This window comes from Erinaceus europaeus, chromosome 1 (genome assembly GCF_950295315.1).
Source record: "Erinaceus europaeus chromosome 1, mEriEur2.1, whole genome shotgun sequence".
Lineage (NCBI taxonomy): Eukaryota > Metazoa > Chordata > Mammalia > Eulipotyphla > Erinaceidae > Erinaceus > Erinaceus europaeus.
In genome coordinates, this window is record NC_080162.1 from 119,200,114 (window position 1) to 119,223,576 (window position 23,463).

General features: G+C 42.2%; 1 protein-coding gene across 1 annotated transcript in view; it reads right to left on the minus strand.

The window, feature by feature from the left end:
• Positions 1-23,463, minus strand: part of FER1L6 (fer-1 like family member 6) — a 151,226-nt gene that overhangs the window by 78,811 nt on the left and 48,952 nt on the right. Inside the window, exons 16-20 of the mRNA XM_060195393.1 lie at positions 21,948-22,067; positions 15,344-15,496; positions 11,669-11,846; positions 8,192-8,316; positions 868-1,002 (exon numbers count right to left, since the gene is read on the minus strand). Coding sequence (XP_060051376.1) covers positions 868-1,002; positions 8,192-8,316; positions 11,669-11,846; positions 15,344-15,496; positions 21,948-22,067 — 711 coding nt within the window. The remainder of the gene's footprint in view (positions 1-867; positions 1,003-8,191; positions 8,317-11,668; positions 11,847-15,343; positions 15,497-21,947; positions 22,068-23,463) is intronic.

Sequence of the window (23,463 nt, forward strand, 5' to 3'; positions counted from 1 at the left end):
CTCTCAGGGACCGCATGATTCAGAAAGGAGGACTCAGGGAGTACTCTGGTACCAACACTTATTTATTTGGAGATGGGTACAGGTTTATATAGAGAGTTAAACAAAGAACATTTTTCACATATGTCAGAAATCACAAGTTTCTTAAAGGTCAGCTTGCCCCTATGGTAGGGGCTGATATGACAAGAATTGATGTGATACATAAAGGTCAAAAATGATTATTCTCCATGATGCAGGCAGGTTAATTATCCAAAGGCATTTGAGAGAAGCATAGGGGTTAAACCAATAAGGGGAGGTAGAGAAAAGAAAAACAAACCTTGATGTAAATCATATATGTCAAAGAGCACAAGGGAATAGAATTTTGAGGGCTTTTCACTGTCTGGTGTTGGGGGGTGTATGATAGAGTGTGTTCTCCTTTGTGATCAAAAGGTGAAGTGGATATGTGAACTTTGAGTGAACCCTAAATCAGGCAACCATTTGCCTGGCTAGCAGGGAGAACTAAGTGTGAGAGGCTTGTAGGCTTTCTGTGAGCTTGAGAGACTAACAAGGAGAAACTGAGTCTGGGAGACTTTGATCTCTTGGCTCATCTCTATAAGGAGAGAGGCTAACAAGTGGGGTGTCTTTCCAGACCTTTATCCAAGGATGGGAGAGCGTCCCTAAGCTCTATCAAGCTTTCACATAGACCCACACAGAGGGAGATTTAAGTGGAAAAATCCTTGAATAAAGCAAAAGATCACCAACAATTCCCCTGACTCTGGAAATATTGTTCTTCCAGAGGTCAGAATTACCTCTGGGAATATGTAGAGTCCTGACCTGTCAGAGGCTAGCAAAATAAAATCAGTCATTGAATATTACATTTCTGGCACTCACCACAGCATCACTGTCATATAGCTCTACCACCACTAATGGTGGGGACTCTGCCAACTCTTTCTGGTCTCCATGCAGCACCAAGCCATTGAACAGCAGCATCTGGTTCCAGGTTGGGGAGAGGGTCTGGTAAATGACCTGGAGGATGAGGTCAACAGAAAAGCAAATGATTATCTGATTGGACTTGGGGAGCTCTAAGGTGCATCCTACAGATGCTTATGAAAAACCAAGAGAAAGGGCCGGGTGGTAGCATAGCAGGTTAAAAGCACATGGCATGAAAGGCAAGGGCCAGCAGATGGATCCTGGTTCAAGCCCCCAGATTCCCACCTGCAGGGGGGTCACTTCTCAAATGGTGAAGCAGGTTTGCAGGTGTCTTTCTCTCCCCCTCTCTGCCTTCTCCTCCTCTCTCGATTTCTCTCTGTCCTATATAACAACAATGCAATAACAACAACAATAACAACAAGGGAAACAAAAAGGAAAAAAATGGCTTCCAGGAGCAGTGGATTTATAGTGCAGAGACCAAACTCCAGTGATAACCCTGGAGGCAAAAAAAAAAAAAACAAGAGAACACACACACCTTTGCCATCATTACTCACCCAAGTGACTGACATAAAGTGCTACATGCTGAGGATACAAAGACCCTGCCCTGCAGGAGCTTATGTGCAGTGCAGGTGTGGGGCCTCTACAAAGATGAACATTGTAATTGCAAACACAGCTTATACTAGGTCCTCAGATAGCACTGCAATGATAGATAGCACCCACTACCTTTTAGTGAATCCTTACAAAGTGTTGTCTGCTGCACACTGCATGCTCTGTTTCATTCCAACTGTGTCTTGTTCACAGCTGGTGGAAACAGTGACCTGCTTACATTCTACAGGCCAGGAAACAGACACTCACTTGTCCAGAGTTAGCAAGAACACATGGCATAAACAACCAGACAACTAAATTTACCAAGTAGATGCTAATGTCCTCTCCATTTTCTGGAAGGGCAAACTGAAGATAGGGGGACATCTGGTGATTTTTCACTCAAGAGTAAATCAATATTTGTCACCAAAGTCTCTAAAAGTTGGGTATAAATTTAATATTCTTTGTAAGTAATTCCACTGATTTGTGGACATTTGTTTGAAATGACCAGGATGTTCACCAATTTGCATAATAGTGTTCTCTCTGTGATAGAAAATTCTGAAATTGTCAGACAGTTGGCTGTACCCATTATACAGATGAAAGAAGCAAAGGACAAACCTGCAATACTGATCCAGAGCCTTGAGTGTCTCACTTAAAAGTGGATACCAGTCAGTCACTCTTAGAACCCACTCAAATGGTGCTTTCACAAGGGAGAGAGAAACTCCATCGGTATTTTCTATTCTAGTTAATTAGATATTTAAAGACATGACAATTTCACAGAATTTAAGGCCAGGTTTGTTTGTAGGATGGGACTTTGAACTACCCCACTAACAGGTGAGGCTAGTGCTGGAGAGAGGCATGGCCATACTTGTTTCTCTTCCAATTGTGCACACAAATGAGTGATTTAATGGGATGCACTGGATCGACCTTCCCGTGGTGCATCTCGTGAGTACCCATTCATTGGGGAAACTGACGATCCTTCCTAGCCGACTGAATCCACATGGATCCCAGTCACTTTCAAAGCCAGCAACAAGCAGCTCCTGCCAGCTTTCAAGCTGTTGGTCCTGCTCTTCAAATCCTCCAACTTAATGTTGAGGGGCTGTCCTCTGCCAAACGCGTTCTTATTGGTCAATTGGCGATACAGCATCAGGCAGATGTTATCTGCCTACAAGAAACACATATAGCAGTCAATGAAGCTGCTTGATTCACCATCAGTGGATTCGATTTAATATGCTGTAATCTCCATCATAAACATGGCCGAGCCATCTACGCCAAATCGTGTCTTGCGGACGTTTACCATACGGCCTCTTCGACCTTCTACGACTCCATTACTGTTGGAACTATTCAGCTCATCAACGTATATAAGCCTCCCAGTGCCTCATGGGATAACGAGGTCCTGCCTAGCCCGAATCACCCAGCCGTTTACATTGGAGACTTTAATAGTCATCACCAAGACTGGGGATATTCCTCCACTCGTGCTGACGGCTCTATCTTAGCCGACTGGGCTTCAGCGAATGACCTCTCCCTATTATACGATCCCAAACAACCAGGCTCTTTTCACAGTGCTAGATGGAATAAAGACTCGTCACCCGACCTGTGCTGGATTAGCACAGTCAACGGCCAAGCCTTTCCTGCTACGAGACAAGTTCTCAAGATCTTCCCGCACAGTCATCACCGCCCAGCTATCATCCACATTGGTCTCCAGCTCCCACTGATTCTGTGCTCGGAGAAACTAAGATGGAACTTTCGGAAAGCAAACTGGCATCTGTTCAGTGATCTTACCAACAAATCTATTCCTGCAATTCCAATTAACTCTATCCCCTCTGAAGATTCCTACAGGTGCTTCCGCCAAGCCATCTTCAAAGCAGCTTCCCAAGCCATTCCTCGTGGGAGACGTGCTAACTATACGCCTTGTCTTGATGCTGAATGCGAGCAACTACTAAAGCAGTATGATGAGTCGGGCGACCCAGATGTGGCTGACCATATCATTACCTCCCTGGATGCAGCACGCCAAGCCCACTGGCAACAACTCACGAAAAGTCTGAACTTCACCCACTCAAGTAGGAAGGCCTGGAAGCTTCTTCACAGACTGGGTGCCGGTAGCCAACCCCCTCCCGTCTCCCATCCTCCCGTATCTCCAAACTCAGTGGCCAGTCACCTAACTCAAGTTGGACGTGCTAAGATTGACCCAGTCTGGAAAAGAGAAATTTCTCATGAATGGTCATCCCACTTCCGGTTATCTTGTCCATCTCCAAAACTCTCTCCCTTTACACTATCTGAACTGGAAGACGCTTTGAAGAGGGTTAAACCGGGAAAAGCTGCTGGCTATGATAACATCACCCCAGAACTCATTCTTAACCTGGGCCCCACGGCAAAGAAGTGGCTCACTTCATTCCTGTCCCACATCTTGGAATCTGAGTCTATGCCCAAAGTTTGGCGTCGTGCGAAGATTATAGTGGTTTTGAAACCAAAGAAAGACCCAACACTGGCTGCCAGCTATAGACCAATTTCTCTCCTCTCCGTGTGTTACAAACTCCTTGAGAGGCTGCTCCTATCACGTATTTCTCATCTTACAGAGAAATTCCTATCACCCGCCCAGGCTGGTTTCCGCCCAGGAAGATCTACCTGCGAACAAGCCCTGGCCCTCTCAACTTACATTGAAAATGGATTCCAGAAGAATTTAAAGATGGGTACTGTCTTTGTTGATCTCACAGCAGCCTATGACACGGTCTGGCACCGTGGTCTCCTGGTCAAGATCTCAAGATGCCTGCCTCCATGGGTGGCCAACACTATATCGTTTCTTCTCCAAAACAGAAGATTCTGGGTGCATCTGGGTGACAAGTCTAGCAGATGGAGACTTGTCTCAAGTGACCTCCCCCAGGGCTCTGTTCTGGCTCCTACGCTATTTAATATTTACATCAATGACCTCCCAGAAACTTCTTCAAGGAAGTTCATCTACGCCGATGACATCTGCTGTGCAACTCAGGCATCAAAGTTCGACATCCTCGAGGAAACACTCACGAAAGACATGTCTCTGATATCTGATTACTGTAAAAAATGGTGACTAATTCCTAGCACTGCTAAAACGGTATCATCTGTTTTCCATCTACACCATGCCTCGGCCTCACGTGAGCTTAATATGCAGCTTGGCAATACGAGAATCCGGCATGAAGCCCAGCCAGTCTATCTTGGCGTTACTCTCGATCGCACTCTGTCATTTCACAAACATCTCATAAAAACTGCAGCAAAGGTGGGCATGAGGAATAACATCATTGCAAGACTGTCCAGCTCCTCATGGGGCGCAAGCGCTTCCACACTAAGATCATCATCTCTGGCATTATGCTATTCCACTGCAGAATACTGTGCCCCAGTATGGTTCTGTAGCCCCCATGTCCACTTGGTCGATTCCAAATTATATTCCTCCATGAGGATAATTTCTGGAACCATTCCACCCCGGTTCCATGGCTGCCAGTTCTTAGCAACATCGCCCCGCCAGATATTCGTCGGGATGCGGCATCATCTAAGTTCATTTCCCACGTCTACGCTTGACCGGACCTGCCAATATACGTGGATATCTTCGCCCACCCTGTTTAACGCTTGACGTCTCGTCACCCAATCTGGTCCCCTGCACCTACACTGAACTTCTCTGTTCCAGTCTCTTGGAAACAGAGCTGGCAGTCAGCTGAGGTAAAGAACAAACACCTCATCACAGACCCCTGCAATCATCAACCCAGCTTTGACCTAGCACGTTATGATTGGGCCCTCCTCAATCGCTAACGAACAGGCCATGGCTGGTGCGCCGCTATGTTCCATCGCTGGGGAGCCAGAGACGACCCGAACTGCCCCTGCAGCTCCAGACAGACTATGACCCACATAGTCAATGACTGCCACCTCTCCAGATTCAAAGGAGGTCTCGAAACTTTACATCAGGCTCAACCTGATGCTGTTGACTGGCTACGGAAGAAGGGCAAATGCTAGAAGAAGAAGAAGAAGAAGAAGAAGAAGAAGAAGAAGAAGAAGAAGAAGAAGAAGAAGAAGAAGAAGAAGAAGAAGAAGAAGAAGAAGAAGAAGAAGAAGAAGAAGAAGAAGAAGAAGAAGTAGTAATTTAACAGGGGCAAGAGCAGTGTCTTCTGGTTCTGAGGAAATTTCCACACCACCCCCTGAAATGTGCCTCTGTTCTTGCCATTCAGCATAAAAATATTCTAGAGAGATCTGGCTGGACTCATTTTCCTTACTCTAGCACTCAAATAAAGCACCGAGAGCTGTCTCTAGTCAAGGTACTAGTCACTAACTACACTGTAGTCATAAATGAATTTTTCAGGGCTCACATTTATATGAATCATAAAAAATATTACGCCCTCCACATTGACTGTCTGTCTCACTACTTGATTGCATAGTTATTCTTGCTTCAGACATGGTGATGTTTCTACAGAAAATTTCAGAGAAAGCCATCACTCTTTTGGATAGAGAAAGAATGACTTCCACCAACTTTCAACTAGAAAAGGAGCTAGTGAAGTTTAATGTCAAGTCACCTTATGTCAGTGACTGACCTCAGGAAGGACCATTTGAAAAAAAAATTATTAGTGACTTAATATTGATTTACAAAATTAAAAAATTACAGGGGTATAATTCTGCATCATTTCTACCACCAGAATTCTGTGTCTCCATTCCCTCCAGCGGAAGCTACAGCAGTTCTCCCAAGTTTGCAGACATGGGTTGACTATTATTTATACATTTGTATATATTTGTCCATTTTCTTTCCCTATGGTCCTGCTATCTCTTCCTTTCTAAGTCACACCTTCACCTCCTCTTCTAAATATCCTTCTTATTTTCCTTTTTATCTCTCTGGGTCCTGACTGAGTTGGAGTTCAGAGCCCTCTGGGAGGACCACATTTTTATGCTGCTTTTAACCATAAATGTGTGATCTATATTTGCAGCATGCACCAATCAGTGTAAAACCAAAGCAATTAGTAATTCCTATACACTCTTTCCTGTAGAACTATCCTGATAACTTTTGTTGCACTTTGAGTAGTGAAAACACTTTAATAAGATTAAACAGACCAACATTCACTCATCTGTTATTCATTCATCCATCCAACATGCGTTTCCAGGACCTAACACAGCAGAGACTCAACAGCTGTTTACATGAATGAATAACTGGGTCTTGGTCTGTGACCTTAGAGCTGCTGCCACGAGCAAAAGCACCATGTAGCTTTGAGAGCTACTGTAAGGCTCACCCAAACAAAACTATAGTCTCCCATTTCTTTGATGGGTGCCTGTGACTGGTCCCCTTCAGGAGTTCTGCATTACAACCATGTTAGGTGACATGAGTTAAGAATGAGGGGATGGGAGTTGGGCAGTAGCGCAGCGGGTTAAGTGCACATGGTGTGAAGCACAAGGACTGGCGTAAGGATCCTGGTTCAAGCCCCGGCTCCCCACCTGCAGGGGAGTCGCTTCACAAGGGTACAGCAGGTCTGCAGGTTCTATCTTTCTCTCCCCCTTTCTGTCTTTCCCTCCTCTCTCCATTTATCTCTGTCCTATCCAACAATAACAACATCAATAACAACAACAAGAATAACTACAACAACAATAAAAAAGAAAGGTGGCAAAAGGGAAAATAAGTAAGTATATAAAAAACAGAATGAGGGGTAAGACTGAGATAACACTGAAGAAGGACTAAGGGGCTATGCATGGACCAGAGCTTTAGTATCAAATACTTCATATGAAACCTTTGGGAATTGGACTACCCAGCAGGTGGAGAAGCTTCTAGAAGATGGTATCTATCACCTGTTCTGTTCCTACCTTTGGGTTCCTGTTTATTAAATTATCTGTTCTGATTTATATCTTACTGCCTTTCAGCCACCAAGTTGCATATACTACTATGATCATGAACTCCCTGGGCAGACAACCTCATCCATGCCCCGAATCTCGCTTCTCCAGAGTCCTACAGCACAGGGCCTCTAGCTTTTTATCTACCTTTTTGTCTTTACTCCAAAAGATGGACAAATCTTTTGCCAACCTCCCTCTCCCAGAACAGAAATCCTCAGAGAACAGAGTATATCCTCAGAGAATGCAACCTAATGAGAAAAGCAGCCTACTGGAGTTTTGCTGATCAGGAACGCTCTTCACACTTCAGTTCTCAGCATGCAGGGGAAAAAAAAAAAAAGCACAGAGCAAAAAAGGCATAGTCCAATCTCTTCTAATCCTCATAAAGGCCATTATGAAAAAGTATTTTCCAAAGTAGACACTGAATCACAGAAGTGTTGAAAGTATACAAAATGCCCCAAAATGTAAGTACAGTATGACTTGGTAAAGTTTGGGCTTCCCGACCACAAAACTGAAAAATTTAGCTCCCTACCAAGATGGCCTAATACTAGATCATAAGTTTTAAGGGGATGGACTGAATGCTGTTTTCTCCTTGGTCTACTCCCCACTGAACTTGAATCTGTTCTCTAGGGGTGCCAGGTCTAGCTTTTGTGCTTCACTCTTTTTTCCTCCTACCCTTCACTTGTCTTGGCTAATAGTTGTATTTACTATAAGACCTTGGATCAGCCTGGAACAATTACCCCCCTCCCTTTTTGGCATATATATATGTGCAAAAATATAGTTTCCCAGAGACACAGGTATTTGCAACATGTTTCTTTCCGAGGCTCTGCTGTGGTCACCTCTGAGCTGTGGAAAGCAAGTGGAACTCCCAGCTTACCTTTGTAGTCTGGCAGTGGGAAAAGAACGTGACCTTGGCAAAGGGGTCTGAAAGCCCATTGCTGTCAGCCGCTATGAGGCCTCGGGCTTGATACATGTGAGCTCTCAGCTGAAAGATATGACGGTCTGTGGGCAAATAATGATATGGGACAGTCATTGATGGGCTTTTTAAAAAAAACAATGAGTATAAATAAGTCAGTGTGCATGTGTGTGTGGCTTCAATCAGACATAAAAGAGACCATGAATACTACCTACCCTAAAACTAACAGTAACAGGAGACAGTCATATTTGTCCACTCACCCCCCTTGATGCTCCCATTGCATTGTGGGTCTTAATCCTAACAACAAGATCAACAAGATGCATCATCCTCAATCTCCCCCCCCCCCCTCGGCTTGGTGACTACATGACTCCACATTCCCCTGTGGTCATTTTTTTTTTCTTCATTTTATTTGATAGAAATAGAGAAAGGGGAAGAGAGAGGGGGAAAATAAGAGAGAGACCTGTAGCACTAATCCACCTCTTATGAAACTTCTGCCCTACAGGTGGCAACTGGAGACTTGAACTCTGGTAATTGCACATGGTAACATGGGTGCTCTGCTGGGTACACCACAAACCAGCCTTAATAATTTCCTTTTTATTTCATTCTTTTTTCTCTTTTTTAATCAGAACACTGCTCAGTTCTGGCTTATGGTGGTACAGGAGATTGAACCTGGGACTTCTCAGGTGTGAAAGTCTCTTTGTATAACCGTTATGCTATCTACCCTTGCCCAATCATTTCCTTTTTATAGATAAGCAAAATGACTGAGAAAAAAAAAGGTTGATATATTTCCCCAAATTTCTAGAGCTAACAAATACCAGTGACTGGATTTATCTTTTGTCAAATTCCAAAATTAATCATGCTCTCTGTCTGAAAATAGTACATTTCCTCTCCTGGAAATTCTCCTATTTCCACTAGCACATGTGTGCATTCATATACATGTGTATATGTGCATGAAAGGGAAAGCTCTACACACAGTTTTGTTCTAACAAGCTCACTGAAGTCTTAAGTCACCCATTCATTCATTCATTCATGTATCCATCCATGCATGCATGCATGCATGCATCCATTCATCCATCCATTCATCCATCCATCCATCAATTTTTCCATTCAACCAGCCAATGTCTTTGTGGATGTACAAGGTATAGGTCTGGACTCTAAGGATTCAGAAGAATCTAAGGAAACCCTTGCTCTTGAGGAGTTTCAGGGATAAGGCAGAAGATAAGACCTCAACCACAGTGACAGGGAGAGGATTTGGATTTAAGTCAGCATGAGAGAGCACAACTACTTGATAGGACCTAAGGCTGAGAGAGGCTGCTGGTTGGGATAGAACAGGGCTAATAAGGGTGGAAAGAAACCCCCAAATAACAGTTTGGTTAGTCATTCCAGTTTCATTCTAGTTCCAATACTTCTTATTTCCTTGGATATTTTTTTTCTTTGAGTCTTTTTTTTTTTCATCACCACCAGGACTTTGTTGCTCTAAGCCAACTTGTTATTATTCCCCCGATAGGAAACAGGAGATATAAAGGGGGGGATACCTGAGCACTGAAGACCCCCTACTCAGTACTATGGGAATCTGGGCTTGAACTTCTGTTGTGTACATGAGAAAGCCTACCCAGGTGAGCTATCTCACCTGTTCACAACCTGAAATCACACTAGAACAATACTTCCCCTGATAAAGAGTGCCTCCACTTGGCTTGCACACATTGGTTGCCCATTTCTTATATCCATTTCTTACTTGTCACTGGTGGCTATTAGGAACAGGTGTAATTGCTTCCCATTCAAGAACTGGGTTTGCTTCTCACTCATCTCCATATCCACCATAGCTTTCCAACCACATTTTCCCAGATGCAGATGAAAACTAGTTATTAGTTGAAAGGGTATTTGCTGAGGCATAAAATGACTGAAGAAGCAAAATTTTCCAGTCAGCATGGAAGGCAGCTAGAAGCCTCAGTGGAGAAAGTTGATTAACTCATGTCAGGAAAACAGCATGCTGCAGAGAATCAGAAAGCTCTGGGAAAAGTCTCCCCTCTGGATTGTTAGTAACTTGGACCATTGATATGTTCAAGTACCTTTGATCCCTACTCATAATGTCTTTAGAAGCAGGAAGAGAGCTTGATGTGGGTGTTTTTCATCCAAAGAAGACTGGGGTGAAAAGGATGAGAAAGGGCTAAATCAGGATTTGCCGCCCGATGGTGTCATTTTTTAAAAAAATATCTATTTGATCTCTGTTAATCTCAAAGTATTATTGACACATCTTTACTCCATCTATAAAATGAAAAAGTCTGCCCAGGGTTAATGTGAAAAATAAACCAAATCTTGCATAGGAAGTATATGGTAGGGGCCAGGGCCAGGTGGTGGTGTGCCTAGCTGAGTGCACATTACCACACACAAGGACCTAGACACAGTTCCCCAATCCCCACCTACATGGGGGAAGCTTCATGAGCAGTGAAGTAAGTGCTGCAAGGTTCTCTCTCTCTCTCTCTCTCTTTCTCTCTCTCTCTCTATCTCCCTCTCAAGTTTTCTCTCTCTCCCCCTCTCAAGTTTTCTCTATCCCATCAAATGAAAGAAAGAAAGAAAGAAAGAAAGAAAGAAAGAAAGAAAGAAAGAAAGAAAGAAAGAAAGAAAGAAAATTAAAGGGTTGAGGGCTAGGTGCTAGCATACTGGTAAAGCCCACATGTTACTATACACAAGGACCTGGGTTCAAAACCCTGGTCCTTACCAGCAGTGGGGGTTGGGTGGAGCTGCTTCATAAGTGATAAATCAGGGCTGCAGTAAATGTCTCTTTCACTCCCTCTCTATCTCTCCCTTTCCCTTTCAATTTCTCTCTGTCCTGTCAAAAAAAGGGGGGTATGCCAGGCATTAACCCTGGTGGCAATTAAAAAAAATAAATAAGTAAATAAATAAAAAGAAAGAAAGAAAATGAAAGGGTTAAATAAGTCACTTTGAATTCCTAAAAGCAGTCAGTCCAGAGGCAAGCTACAGAAACATGAATGGCCCCACTGATGCAAGTCTCTTTTGGATCATTACTGGGAAGTGGAAATGCCTGCTGTTTGTAGTTTAGACCTCCAGTGCTAAGTAAATGGGAAATCTGTTTTAATTCCATGGGTAGTAACTGCACAGGAACTGATGTTTTATTAAAAATTTTTTTTGCTTAAAATGAAAAAAATCAACCTATCTTACCTGCCAACAAAGAAATTCAAATTCTCTACAATTAAAGACAAATACACATTTTTATTATGAGTATGTTTAATGACTTCATTATTTTTAGATGGGATGTTGGCAGCTAAGAAAGAAAATCTAGAAATTATGTTAAAAGAAGGCAAATCAATGGGCTTTAAAGTAATGTACAAACATTCTATATGTGCCGTTCTTCTCACTGCTCTCTCAGAAACACACCAGGGATGTCTAGTGACCCTCTCTGCCTAGTAGCCATTGTACCTTGGTAGACCAGGGTGGCTGGAGGTTGGCTGGCATCAGCCACTTTGGAAGACAGTTCTGCTTCATAACCTGCAGGCAAGTTGTCCAACATGGCACTGGAGTATCGGGTGGAGCCCAGCCACAGGTACACGTCAACTTTTGCTTGCACTGACCAACCAGCTGCTCGTTTACCAGGAAGCTGTGGAAAGATTACAGGAATACACCTCATTCATAGGCACTGATTATTGACACCACTTTTTGAGGCAAGAGTTCTTTCCAAGGGGCACTCTTGAACAAAATGGTGTTCCAAGGGCAGTTCTCTAGGGCTCATCTTGTGCTCCAATGGGATAATGACCTCATTACTGTGACATAATCCGGGTTTAGAAGGAACTGAAGTTTGAAATAGGTGCTGTGCTAAGCATTTCTGGGTCCTGGATCACTTAAATTTAACAGGAAGGTCATTACCCTTATTTTCTAGATGAGGAGGTTCAAGTTGAGAGAGGTTAATTTAGTTCTTTAAACTCACTTAGCTTTGAGTTACTGAGTCACAACTCAAATCCAAGAGAAGACATGCTTTCTGACAAAGACTGGATTCTGAATCCCTGTAGCCTGCCTTTTCTCACACAAAATTGAAATTTCCCTTCCCAGGTGTCCAGAGTTTCAACTTCAGTTCTAACTTCTTACTGAACTTTGAAGAATGCCAATGCTTCTCCCATAGGTCAGGTGTGCTTGAAGGACACTGCTTTGCCAAATCCAGTTGCTACTAATACAGGGCTCTTTTTCCTCCAGTGTCATAGATATGACTGTAGGGACTACTAGACTAGCAATAATAATGATTTATAAACATTTTTATTGCTGAATCAGAGCAGTACCAGGTGAGATAGTTCAGGGGCTGCTACTTCAACTCTAGGCAGCTAGTCTGAGTGCTTGCCAGCCAATGTACCAGGTCAATCTCTAGATTTCTTCCTGTCCAACAATCAGGCTCATAGTCTTTCTCCTAAATATGCATCTGTTGGGGCTGGGTGGTGGCATACCTGGTTGAGCACACATGCTACAAAGTGCAAGGACCTGGGTTTGAGCCCTCAGTCCCCACCTGCAGGAGGAAAACTTAGTGAGTGGTGAAGAAGGGATGCAGTTGTCTTTCTTTCCCCTTCTCTAACTCCTACTTACCTCTCAATTTCTGGATGTCTCTATTCAATAAATAAATAAAAATAATTTAAAAATTAAATAAAAATATGTACCTATTAATTAGTGAGAGAGAAGAAGAGAGATAAAGAAGCAGAGCCTCAGTCTGTCATAAGTACTGCCAGGGATGGAGCTCAAGACCTCATGCTTGGGAGTCCAAGGCCTCACCCACTTCACTGCTTCTAAGGCCCTCTGTTTTGTGTTCTTATATGGCAGGCTTTTAGGTGAAGTATATTGTTGAATGTGCTTCCTTGGAGCAGGGATCCTTGGGAATGTAGTCTTTCCTTCTCTTTGTAGCAACCGATCAGTTGCAAAGTATGCAGTTGACTTTATAAGCCCAAGGAGCAGGGAAGCACAAAGTGGGTATCTCTAACACTTTCTTTCTGGCTAAAGATTAAAGGAAAATACTGATAGTTATGATGAATAAACTGGGTAACATTTTCTCTTTTTCGTTTGGATTTATACAGAGGTGGGTAAAATCCCACATGACAGCAAACAACTTATAGAACCAGCTCACTCACTGTCAAGGAAGCGCATAACTCCAGGACAAGATGAGGTGTTCATTAGTCTGGCTGCCATCATTTATTGAGTGATTACCCTGAGTGATGTTCACTCTGTGCATGTGTCCAGAGTGAACACATGCTCAACACCATTGTCACTTGATGGATGAAGAATGCTAATACAGAGATGTTAAGTAATTTGTCCTAAGTCATACAGCCAATAAATATTAATTCTGGAATTTGGTTTTAGGTTCAGTTATATTTTGTCAAAATTCAGGTTGCAGTGCTAATTCCCAGTGCCACTCAATAGGGTTTTCTTTTGGACTAACATCACTGTAAGCACAGCTAGCATGAGTAGGGTTCACATGAAGAAATCATCATGACCCAGCACAAGAAGGATGTTATATAAATATTAGTTATGCTGCTACATAACTATGCATACTCACTATGAGACTCCAGAGAGCCCTGTTTTATGAAGAGGGCAGGGATACAAGTTGAAATTACCACAATTTTTTTCCAATTTAGCAGGTTCAAGCCCTGCTCCCCACCTGTAGGAGGAATGCTTTATGAACATTGAAGCAGGTCTATAGGTGTCTCTTTTTTCTCTTTCCCTCTCTACCTTTCCTTCATCTCTCAATTTCTCTCTGTTCTGTCAAATAAAAAATAAATAAAAGATGGGGGTAGCCACTGAAAGTGGTGGATTCACAGTGCTGGCACCATGCCTATGGGATAGGCCTGGTAGTAATAAAAAAAAAAGATCAGGAATTCAGAATTGGTAGTTCTGTAGAATATAAGTATTTCTTTTCTAATCTTCTTTTGAAATATTTTTTAAACATAGATGAACTGCAATCAGAAAAATAGCTCATCCAATAGAGTATACTATTCATGAACCCTGATTCAAGCTCTAGCACCATATGAAAGCACCATGGAGAGCAATGAAGGAGCTTTGGTGTCTTTTCTTTGTATTCCTGTTTGTCTTTCTTTAGGCTGAGGCAGGTGGTATTATGCATGTGTGAGGTCAGTACTGTATAAAAATACAGATGGCTAACTACTTACCTATACACATACGTGCATACACACACTCAAAGATAGGCATTCTAGATGGATGGATAAGTAGATGTAGAGAAGATACCATAAGCACATTACACAGAGGAAACTTTTAGAAAAATATGTCATCTCTCCATAATAATCAAATAGTTAAAATTTTACATATTCTTGATTCAAAGAAAAACTTTTTTAAATTGTTATTATCTTTATTTATTGGATAGAGATAGTCAGAAATCTAGAGGGAAAAGAGAGATAGGGAGAGAGACACCTGCAGCACTGCTTCACCACTTCTGAAGCTTTTCCCGAAGGTGGAGACGGAGGACTAAACCTAGGTCCTTGCACATTGTAATGTGTGCGCTCAATCAGGTGCACCACCACCCAGCCCCCCCAAAACTTCTTTCTCTCGGGGGTCGGGCGGTGGTGCAGTGAGTTAAGTGCATGTGCCGCAAAGCGCAGGGACCAGCGTAAGGATCCCGGTTTGAGCCCCTGGCTCCCTACCTGCAGGGGAGTCGCTTCACAGGTGGTGAAGCAGGTCTGCAGGTGTCTATCTTTCTCTCCCCCTCTCTGTCTTTCCCTCCTCTCTCCATTTCTCTCTGTCCTATCGAACAACATCAGCAATGGCAATAATAATAACCACAACGAGGCTACAACAACAAGGGCAACAAAAAGGGAGGGGGGATGGTCTCCAGGAGCGGTGGATTCATGGTGCAGGTAAGGAGCCTAGCAATAACCCTGGAGGGAAAAAAAATACTTCTTTCTCTCTGGATACATAGGAACTGGAAAATATTCAGCCCCTAGATGATCTATTGATGATTTGAATCAAGAGGAGACAAGGTGTGCCAGTTGTCCTCCAACCTATAGGAATATAGGGGAAGAATAAGAGAGGTGGATACACAGTAAGAAGAGTAAGCCAATGCAAAACAGATATTTCTCCATCTCTGAGTCAGAAACAGTGCCAACTTACTTTGAGGAAATGCGTTTTGATCTTCCCACAATGTTTGCCCATCTGTCCCTTGACAGGGGAGTAGAGCAGGTCTTTGGCAGCAATGCGGGCGTAAGCCACTTTCTTGTTGTTACTGAGCATCCAGATGAAGACATCGGGGATGGTGTGCTGAGGCTGGGGGAAGAGAGGGGTGTGGGTTTGGTAAGCTGGTGTTTTAACAAGTGCATTGACATTTTTCTTCTAGCCTGAGTTGATCCTTTTGCAAAACAAATTCTGTGACTCATACAGATAGGTTTAACTGAGCAGCCAAGCAAGTTATGTGTAGCTTCACTGAAAAGTGAAAGCCTCAAGTCCTGAGTTTTTACTACAAATGAATCATCTCATATGCTAAAACTGCTTTAGGATATGCAACTTGTGTCCATAATGTGGCATATATGGTGGCCTACTGCTCTCCACCGTAGAACATTTTTCTATACATTCCTATGAATGTGTGTGTGTGTGTGTGTGTGTGTGTGTGTGTGTGTTTGGAATCTGGCAATAATAATTTACTAAAGCCTTGCATTTCAAGGAGCTGGTTCTTGGTACAACCTCTACAAACCACATGTTACTATGCATAAGGATCTGGGTTCAAACCCCTGCTCCAACGCCACCCCACCCACACACACACCTGTGTAAGGAAAGTTTCTTGAGCTGTGTCTCTTTTCTCCCTCTCTATCTTCCTCTATTTCCCTTTGTCTGTATAAGTTAAAAAAAAAAAAGATGGCCATCGGGAGTGTTGGAGTTATTGTGCAATCACTGAGCCCTAGTGATAATCCTGATGGCAAACAAATAAACAAACAATAGCAATAACCACTGTATTTCCTAAGGTAAAATTTCTAGAATATTTAAATGCCACGAAAATAAAACCAAAATCCCATGCATGTCTTCCCATCTACTCAAGAGGAAGAGGAAATAATCTACAAGGGACTTCATTCCAACAGTATGATTGTCCAGTATTTTAGTTTCTTTGTAGGTGACTGTTCAAGAGAAACTGAACCACACAGAAAATGAGACTAAAGTTAAGCTAATCATGACTGGAATTGCAGATTCCTTGCCAAGAGGCCCATTATACTGTGAGTGTTTGAAATGCCCATCTCTGAGCCAATATAACTACAAAAAAACCCAAAAAGATAGAGTCATAAACCAGGCTTTGAGATTCCTGGGGTAGAAGCAGGTGCTCTATATTTCTGGTCCTATAATTCTCTAGTGGAATTGGTCTCCAAGGAAAACATTTCCCCTTCACTCTTGACATAGAAATAGAGACACTGAAGTGAAGGTTTTCCTGCCCAGAGATTCAGCCAGCCCCCATGCCTGGCCTGAATGTTCTGAGTACTTATTAAAACCCCTACACCCAATAACATGACTGCCTGATTCTTTACTTAATATGCCTCCATAAAATTCCTGATTCATAATAATAAATGCAACATTTTAGAATAACAAAAGCAGTAAATCTTTACTTCCCACACAAAACCTTGTGTCTGATGAGCAAATATGAGAGCCTTTTTTTTATGATTTGAGAAGTCATCAAAGATACAGTTTACAAAAAACTTTCAAGTGAGAAGCTGTTTTTACTTTTACTAGCTATAAGTTTAATTTTTAATTTTTTCATTATCTTTATTTATTTATGGATAGAGACAGCCAGAAATCGAGAGGAAAGGAAGTGATAAAGAGGGACAGAGACATAGAGACACCTGCAGCACTACTTCACCACTTGCAAACCTTTCCCCCTGCAAGTGGGGACTGAGGGCTTGAACCTGGGTCCATGAGCACTGTAACTAGGGAACTCAACCAGGTGTGCCACCAACCAACCCTCAAGTTTAATTTTTTAAACAGAAGTTGGGTGGTTGTGCACCTGATAGAGTATACTGTTACAATATTCAAGGATTCAGGTTTATGTCCCCAGCCCCAACCTGCTTTATGAGTGGTGAGCAGTGCTGCAGGTACTGTTCTATCTCTGTCTCCTACTTCCCTATAGATTCTTTTTGTCATTATTCAATAAATAAGTAAATAAATAAAATATAAATAAATTATCTTGCAAGTGGACATTTAAATATGGACCATGGTACTGGAACAAAAATAGGCACACAGACCAGCTGAACAGAATTGAAAGCCCAGAACTAAACCCCCACACCTGTGAAGATCTAATCTTTGATAAGGAGGCCCAAAGTATGAAATGGAGGAAGGAGGTTCTCTTCAATAAATGGTGCTAGGAAAACTGGGTTAAAGCATGCCGAAGAATGAAACTGAACCACCTTATCTCACCAGAAACAAAAATCAACTCCAAATGGATCAACGACCTGGATGTTAGACCAGAAACTATCAAATACTTAGAAGAAAACATTGGTGGAACACTTTCCCATCTACACCTCAAGGACATCTTTGATGATACAAACCCAATTGCAAAGAAAACTAAAGCAGAAAAAAATAAATGGGACTATATCAAATTGAAAAGCTTCTGCACAGCCAAAGAAACTATCACACAAACAAAGAGACCCCTCACAGAATGGGAGAAAATCTTCACATGCCAGACAAGAGACTAATAACCAAAATATACAAAGAGCTCGGCAAGCTTAGCACCAAAAAAGCAAATGACCCTATCCAAAAATGGGCAGAGGATATGAAAAGAACATTCACTTCAGAGGAGATCCAAAAGGCTAACAAACATATGAAGAATTGTGCCAAGTCACTGATTGTAAGAGAAATGCAAATAAAGACAACACTGAGATACCAACTCACCCCTGTGGGAATGGCATATGTCAAGAAGGACAGCAGCAACAAATGCTGGAGAGTCTGTGGGGACAGAGGAACCCTTCTGCACTGCTGGTGGGAATGTAAACTGATGCAGCCTCTGTGGAGAGCAGTCTGGAGAACTCTCACAAGGCTAGACATGGACCTTCCATATGACCCAATAATTCCTCTCCTAGGGATATACCCCAAGGACTCCATAATATACAACCAAAAAGATATGTGTATACTTATGTTCATAGCAGCACAATTCATAATAGCTAAAACCTGGAAGCAACTCAGGTGCCCAACAACAGATGAGTGGCTGAGAAAGCTGTGGTATATATACACAATGAAATACTATGCAGCTATTAAGAACAATGAACCCACCTTCTCTGACCCATCATGGATGGAGCTAGAAGGAATTATGTTAAGTGAGCTAATTCGGAAAGATAAAGATAAGTATGGGATGATCCCACTTATAAACAGAAGTTGAGAAAGAATAACAGAAAGGGAAACTCAAAGCAGATTTGACAGAATATGGAGTAGGGCACCAAAGTTAAAACCCTGAGTGGAGGGTGAGGGTGGATGTTCAGCTTCATGGGGTGGGGGGTAAGGGAGGGGGGATGGGATGGGATAAGATGGGACACAATCTTTTGGTGGTGGGAATGGTGTTTATGTATACTCCTATCAATTTGTAGTCAGATAAATCACCATTTATTATGACAGGAAAAATGATTAAATGTCTCAAAATTTTTAAGTCACAGACTGAGTCTTTTTAATACATAGGCTGAGTCTTTGATATGTTGACTCTTGAAAGCTTAGACCAGGGAGAACAAAAGCATATACAGCTATATATACAAATATACATATACAGCTATATACAAATAATGTCAAAGGACATAAATTATGGTGATGTTGTGTATGACACAGCAAATCCTAACAAAGGGATTTTTCAAATTTAACCCAATTGCCCAATAATGTGAGTACAGCAATAACTATTGTCTTCTTAAATCCTAAGACAGCAGGAACCTCCCGCTTCCTCTATAGAGTCTATATTCCCCCAGTCCTGGAACCTCTAGGGTGGGGCTCACTTTCCTGCATACTTCTCTCAATTCATACCAAATGATATTGCATACACTGAATGAGTACCACCTCAGCATACTTCACTTCAGACTGTGCCCAGAGACGTCATGCATGGAATGTCAACCCTTCACCCTCATTACTCAGGTGATACCTTTCCTTTCATAGGATTCTCTAATTCCATTCCAAGTAGTTCACTTCCTAACAAAAGCCCAAAATCTGGATGTAGACCAGGTCCCATAAGATAGAGCATATGTTGACATGTGTCCATAAATTAGGGCAAAATATATACCAGAAAGCAAAAATACACAATAGTCTGTATTGAGTCAGTACAAAGTTCATAATGAAATAGTGTTTACTTAGACTTGATACCCTCCTCACCCACTTCCAATTACAGTCTCTCACTAACTCCAAAGCTAACCTCATCAAAGCAAGGCCTGCAGAAGCTGAATAAGGGCAAGAGACTGGCATACTTTAATGATGACTCTTTAGTCACTATCAGGCCACCCCATCAGCTGGGGCCCTAATCAGGGAGTCCTGAGATTCCCAAACAGACGTGATGGGCCTAGAACTCAAATAAATCCTTCTCTCCATTGTTACCTGTCATCTCTATCAGGAACAACACAATAGACCCCTTTGTGGGCCCCCATAAGACATTGCCCTCAACTTGGATCAACAATGGTAGGGAATATTCCATCCTCCAAAGGGAGGATGGACAATGTACTTACTCTATGCTACACCTGAGGAAGATAGGTCCTGAAATTGGGGCAGCTTGTGCCATACAATGTGAGCTTAGATCCACAGGGATGCTGAGGTCATATAGGATCCTAAGCTGAATATGGGCCCCAGACCACATCAAATCGATGGGTTTTACAGTCAACAATATTTATATCCCTTTCTCATATTTGGGAGATACTCTCTTCCCTGATCCAGCTTTCTGGTCCTTCTGCCAGCCATGACATCATCTCCCCAGACAATAATTAGGATCCACCTGCATATAAGATTTCAGGCTCAGGCAACAAAAAAAAGAAAGAAAGAAAGAAAGAAAGAAAGAAAGAAAGAAAGAAAGAAAGAAAGAAAGAAAGAGAATAAAAGAAAAAAGGAAAAGGAAAAAAACCACTAGTATAGCCACAGACCCTTTGGAATAGAACTGAAATATACCTACTAGCTATCTAAAAAACAGAGACCCCCCCCCCAACTCTTCACCTGCACTATTCCAACCGTTAGGTCTATGACTGGTCAACAATTTGTTTGGCTTTGTATGTTAACTCTCTTGTCAACCACCAGGTTCCAGATGCTAGCAGGATGCAGACCAGACTTCCCTGGACAGACAACCCTACCAACATGTCCTGGAGCTCTGATTCCCCAGAGCCCATCCCCAATAGGGAAAGAGAAAGACAGGCTGGGAGTATGGATCGACCTGTCAACGCCCATGTTCAGTGGGGAATCAATTACAGAAGCCAGACCTTCAACCTTCTTCATCCCAGAAGGACCTTGGGTCCACCCTCCCAGAGGTTTAAAGAATAGGAAAGCTATCAGGTGATGGGATGGGATATAGAGTTCTAGTGGTGGGAACTGTGTGAAGTTGTACCCCTCTTATCCTATCGTTTAGTCAAAGTTTCCTTTTTAAAAAATATTTATTTAGGGAGTTGGGCTGTAGCGCAGCGGGTTAAGCGCAGGTGGCGCAAAGCACAAGGACCGGCATAAGGATCCCGGTTCGAACCCCGGCTCCCCACCTGCAGGGGAGTCGCTTCACAGGCGGTGAAGCAGGTCTGCAGGTGTCTATCTTTCTCTCCTCCTCTCTGTCTTCCCCTCCTCTCTCCATTTCTCTCTGTCCTATCCAACAACAACAACAACAATAATAGCTACAACAATAAAAAAACAACAAGGGCAACAAAAGGGAATAAATAAATAAAATAAATTTAAAAATATATATATTTATTTATTCCCTTTTGTTGCTCTTATTGTTTTATTGTTGTAGTTATTATTTTTGTAGTTGGATAGGACAGAGAGAAATGGAGAGAGGAGGGGAAGACAGAGAGGGGAAGAAAAAGACAGACACCTGCAGACCCACTTCATCACCTGTGAAGCGACTCCCCTGCAGGTGGGGAGCCAGGGTCTCGAACCAGGTTCCTTCCGCTGGTCCTTGTGCTTTGCGCCACCTGTGCTTAACCTGCTGTGCTATCACCCAACTCCCAGTTTCCTTTTTATAAATAAAAAATTTTTTTTAAAGTGGACCATGGTTATTTTGAATTTTCCTGAGTCCACTAAGAAACAGACTTTTTGTATTTATTTATTTTGCCAGAGCACTGCTCAGTCTGACTTATGGTGGTATAGTATACTATATTATATTATGTTACATATAATATATTATAATAAAATATAATAACCATTATATTGTCTCCTCATCCCTGGCCTTTTATTTTTGTTGAATGCTCAGGGTTTTTTTTTTTTTAATCAATAATGCTAGGCTAGAAATAATGGTTACGCAAAAAGACTTTCATTCCTGAGCACCAAAGATCTCAGGTTCAATTTTCAGCACTGCCATGCAGCAGAACTGAGCATTGTGTGGTAAACAAGGAAATAAAAATCAGTAAAGCTGTACATGTTTAGCTGAATTGAAAAATCTCCTTTTCCACACATAAACTAACACTGTCTGTTCAGCTCAGGGCTTGGAGAAGAAAAAATAAGCACTCCAGCTTTCACTTTGATCAAACATTCAAACTTTAGCAAGAAGATAATCGTTTTAATTTTGCAAGTGAGTTTTAGAGTTATTTACCTCATCCACCAGAAAGCGGATTTTTTCCACAAAGTTCTGGGCTTCATGGATCATTTCATCAAGGGAGAACTTTTTCTTCTGCTGCTGAATGATCGCCTTGGCCTCCTTGGCCATTGCGTCCTGTGAGAAGACAAGAGATGGAGATGGTACTTTTGAGGAAGCTGTCCTATTGCTGGAGTGTGATGAATGAGCTTACTCATTCTACACTGACCCTTGTGAGGGCTGCCAGGGTCTAACATTGTGCATGCTGTTCTTTCAATAGCAATTTCACATGAAATACATAGGCAATAAAAATCATCCACCTTAGTTTGGCAGATGAGCCTCTGAGGTCCAAAATCATCAGACATGTGTCAAGGACCCATAGACCTGTTTACCAAAACCTGAATCTAGACTTCCTAATAGAAGTCTAGTCATAGATAGACAGCAACAACTATAATGATAGCAGCTACGGTATACTGAGCACCCATCTTGTGCTAGTCATTGTCCTAATTGGTTCATCACTCCTTGTTTCTCTTCATGGCAGGCTTTTAGGATAGGGAAGGCTACTTTCATTTTACAGCAGAGGAAATAGAAGAAGCAGTTACTGAGAACAGAGCTAATGAGTTCAGAGTTCAAGTCCTTAATTCACTGTTCTTACCACCTCTTCTTGAACACGCAGCCAAGGAGCTCAGTATGAGTGGCTGAAATACCCTAATGTGTTTATTGATTCATTCAGCCCACCCACATATACGTACTTAGGGGGAAAAAGAAAGCCCAAATGCTTTGCAGAGATTTCTAAGGCTTTGTAGCAGGTGAGTACCACTTATTCATCTCAAAGTGCATTACTCACTATGGCCAAAGAAGACTGGTCCTCAGTGGCCCTAAAACATGCCAACTTTGTCCATCATCAAGGCTGGTATTCTTGGTATTTCCTCTTGATTACATGTTTTTTTCCCCACCAAGTTTATCTATGTGGTTCAGTGCCTGCACAGTAAATCTACTGTTCCCAGAGCCATTTTCCCCCTTACTTTTATTTGATAAGACAGAGAGAAATTGAGATGCAAGGGTGCAGTAGAAAGGGAAAGAGAAAAAGAAATACCTACAGCCCTGCTTCACTGCTCATGAAGTTTTCCCCTTATAGGTAGAGGACAGAGCTTAAACCCAGGCCCTTGAGCATGGTAAAGTGCATTCAACCAAGTATGACTCTGCCTGGCTCCCTTGTTCTTCCTATGCTCTACATGACCACTTTCTTTACAGGTCTCAACTTAAATGTCAAGGAAACAAATAAAAAGAAATCCCCTCAGAACAAGATATAGGAATAATGGGTTTATAGCTTATTACTTTGTATGTTCTTTTGGTTCTCTCGGTACTAGCCTCATTCCAACTCACTCAGATAGTCTTTTCTCAATCATTGTTCTAGAGAAGGCAAAATGTGTAACCTTTAAAACATTACCCTCATCTGGTCTATGATCTATGCCTCATCCAGGAAGTTTATTTTTAAATCCCGTGCTTCAATTACGTTCAAATATAAATAGAC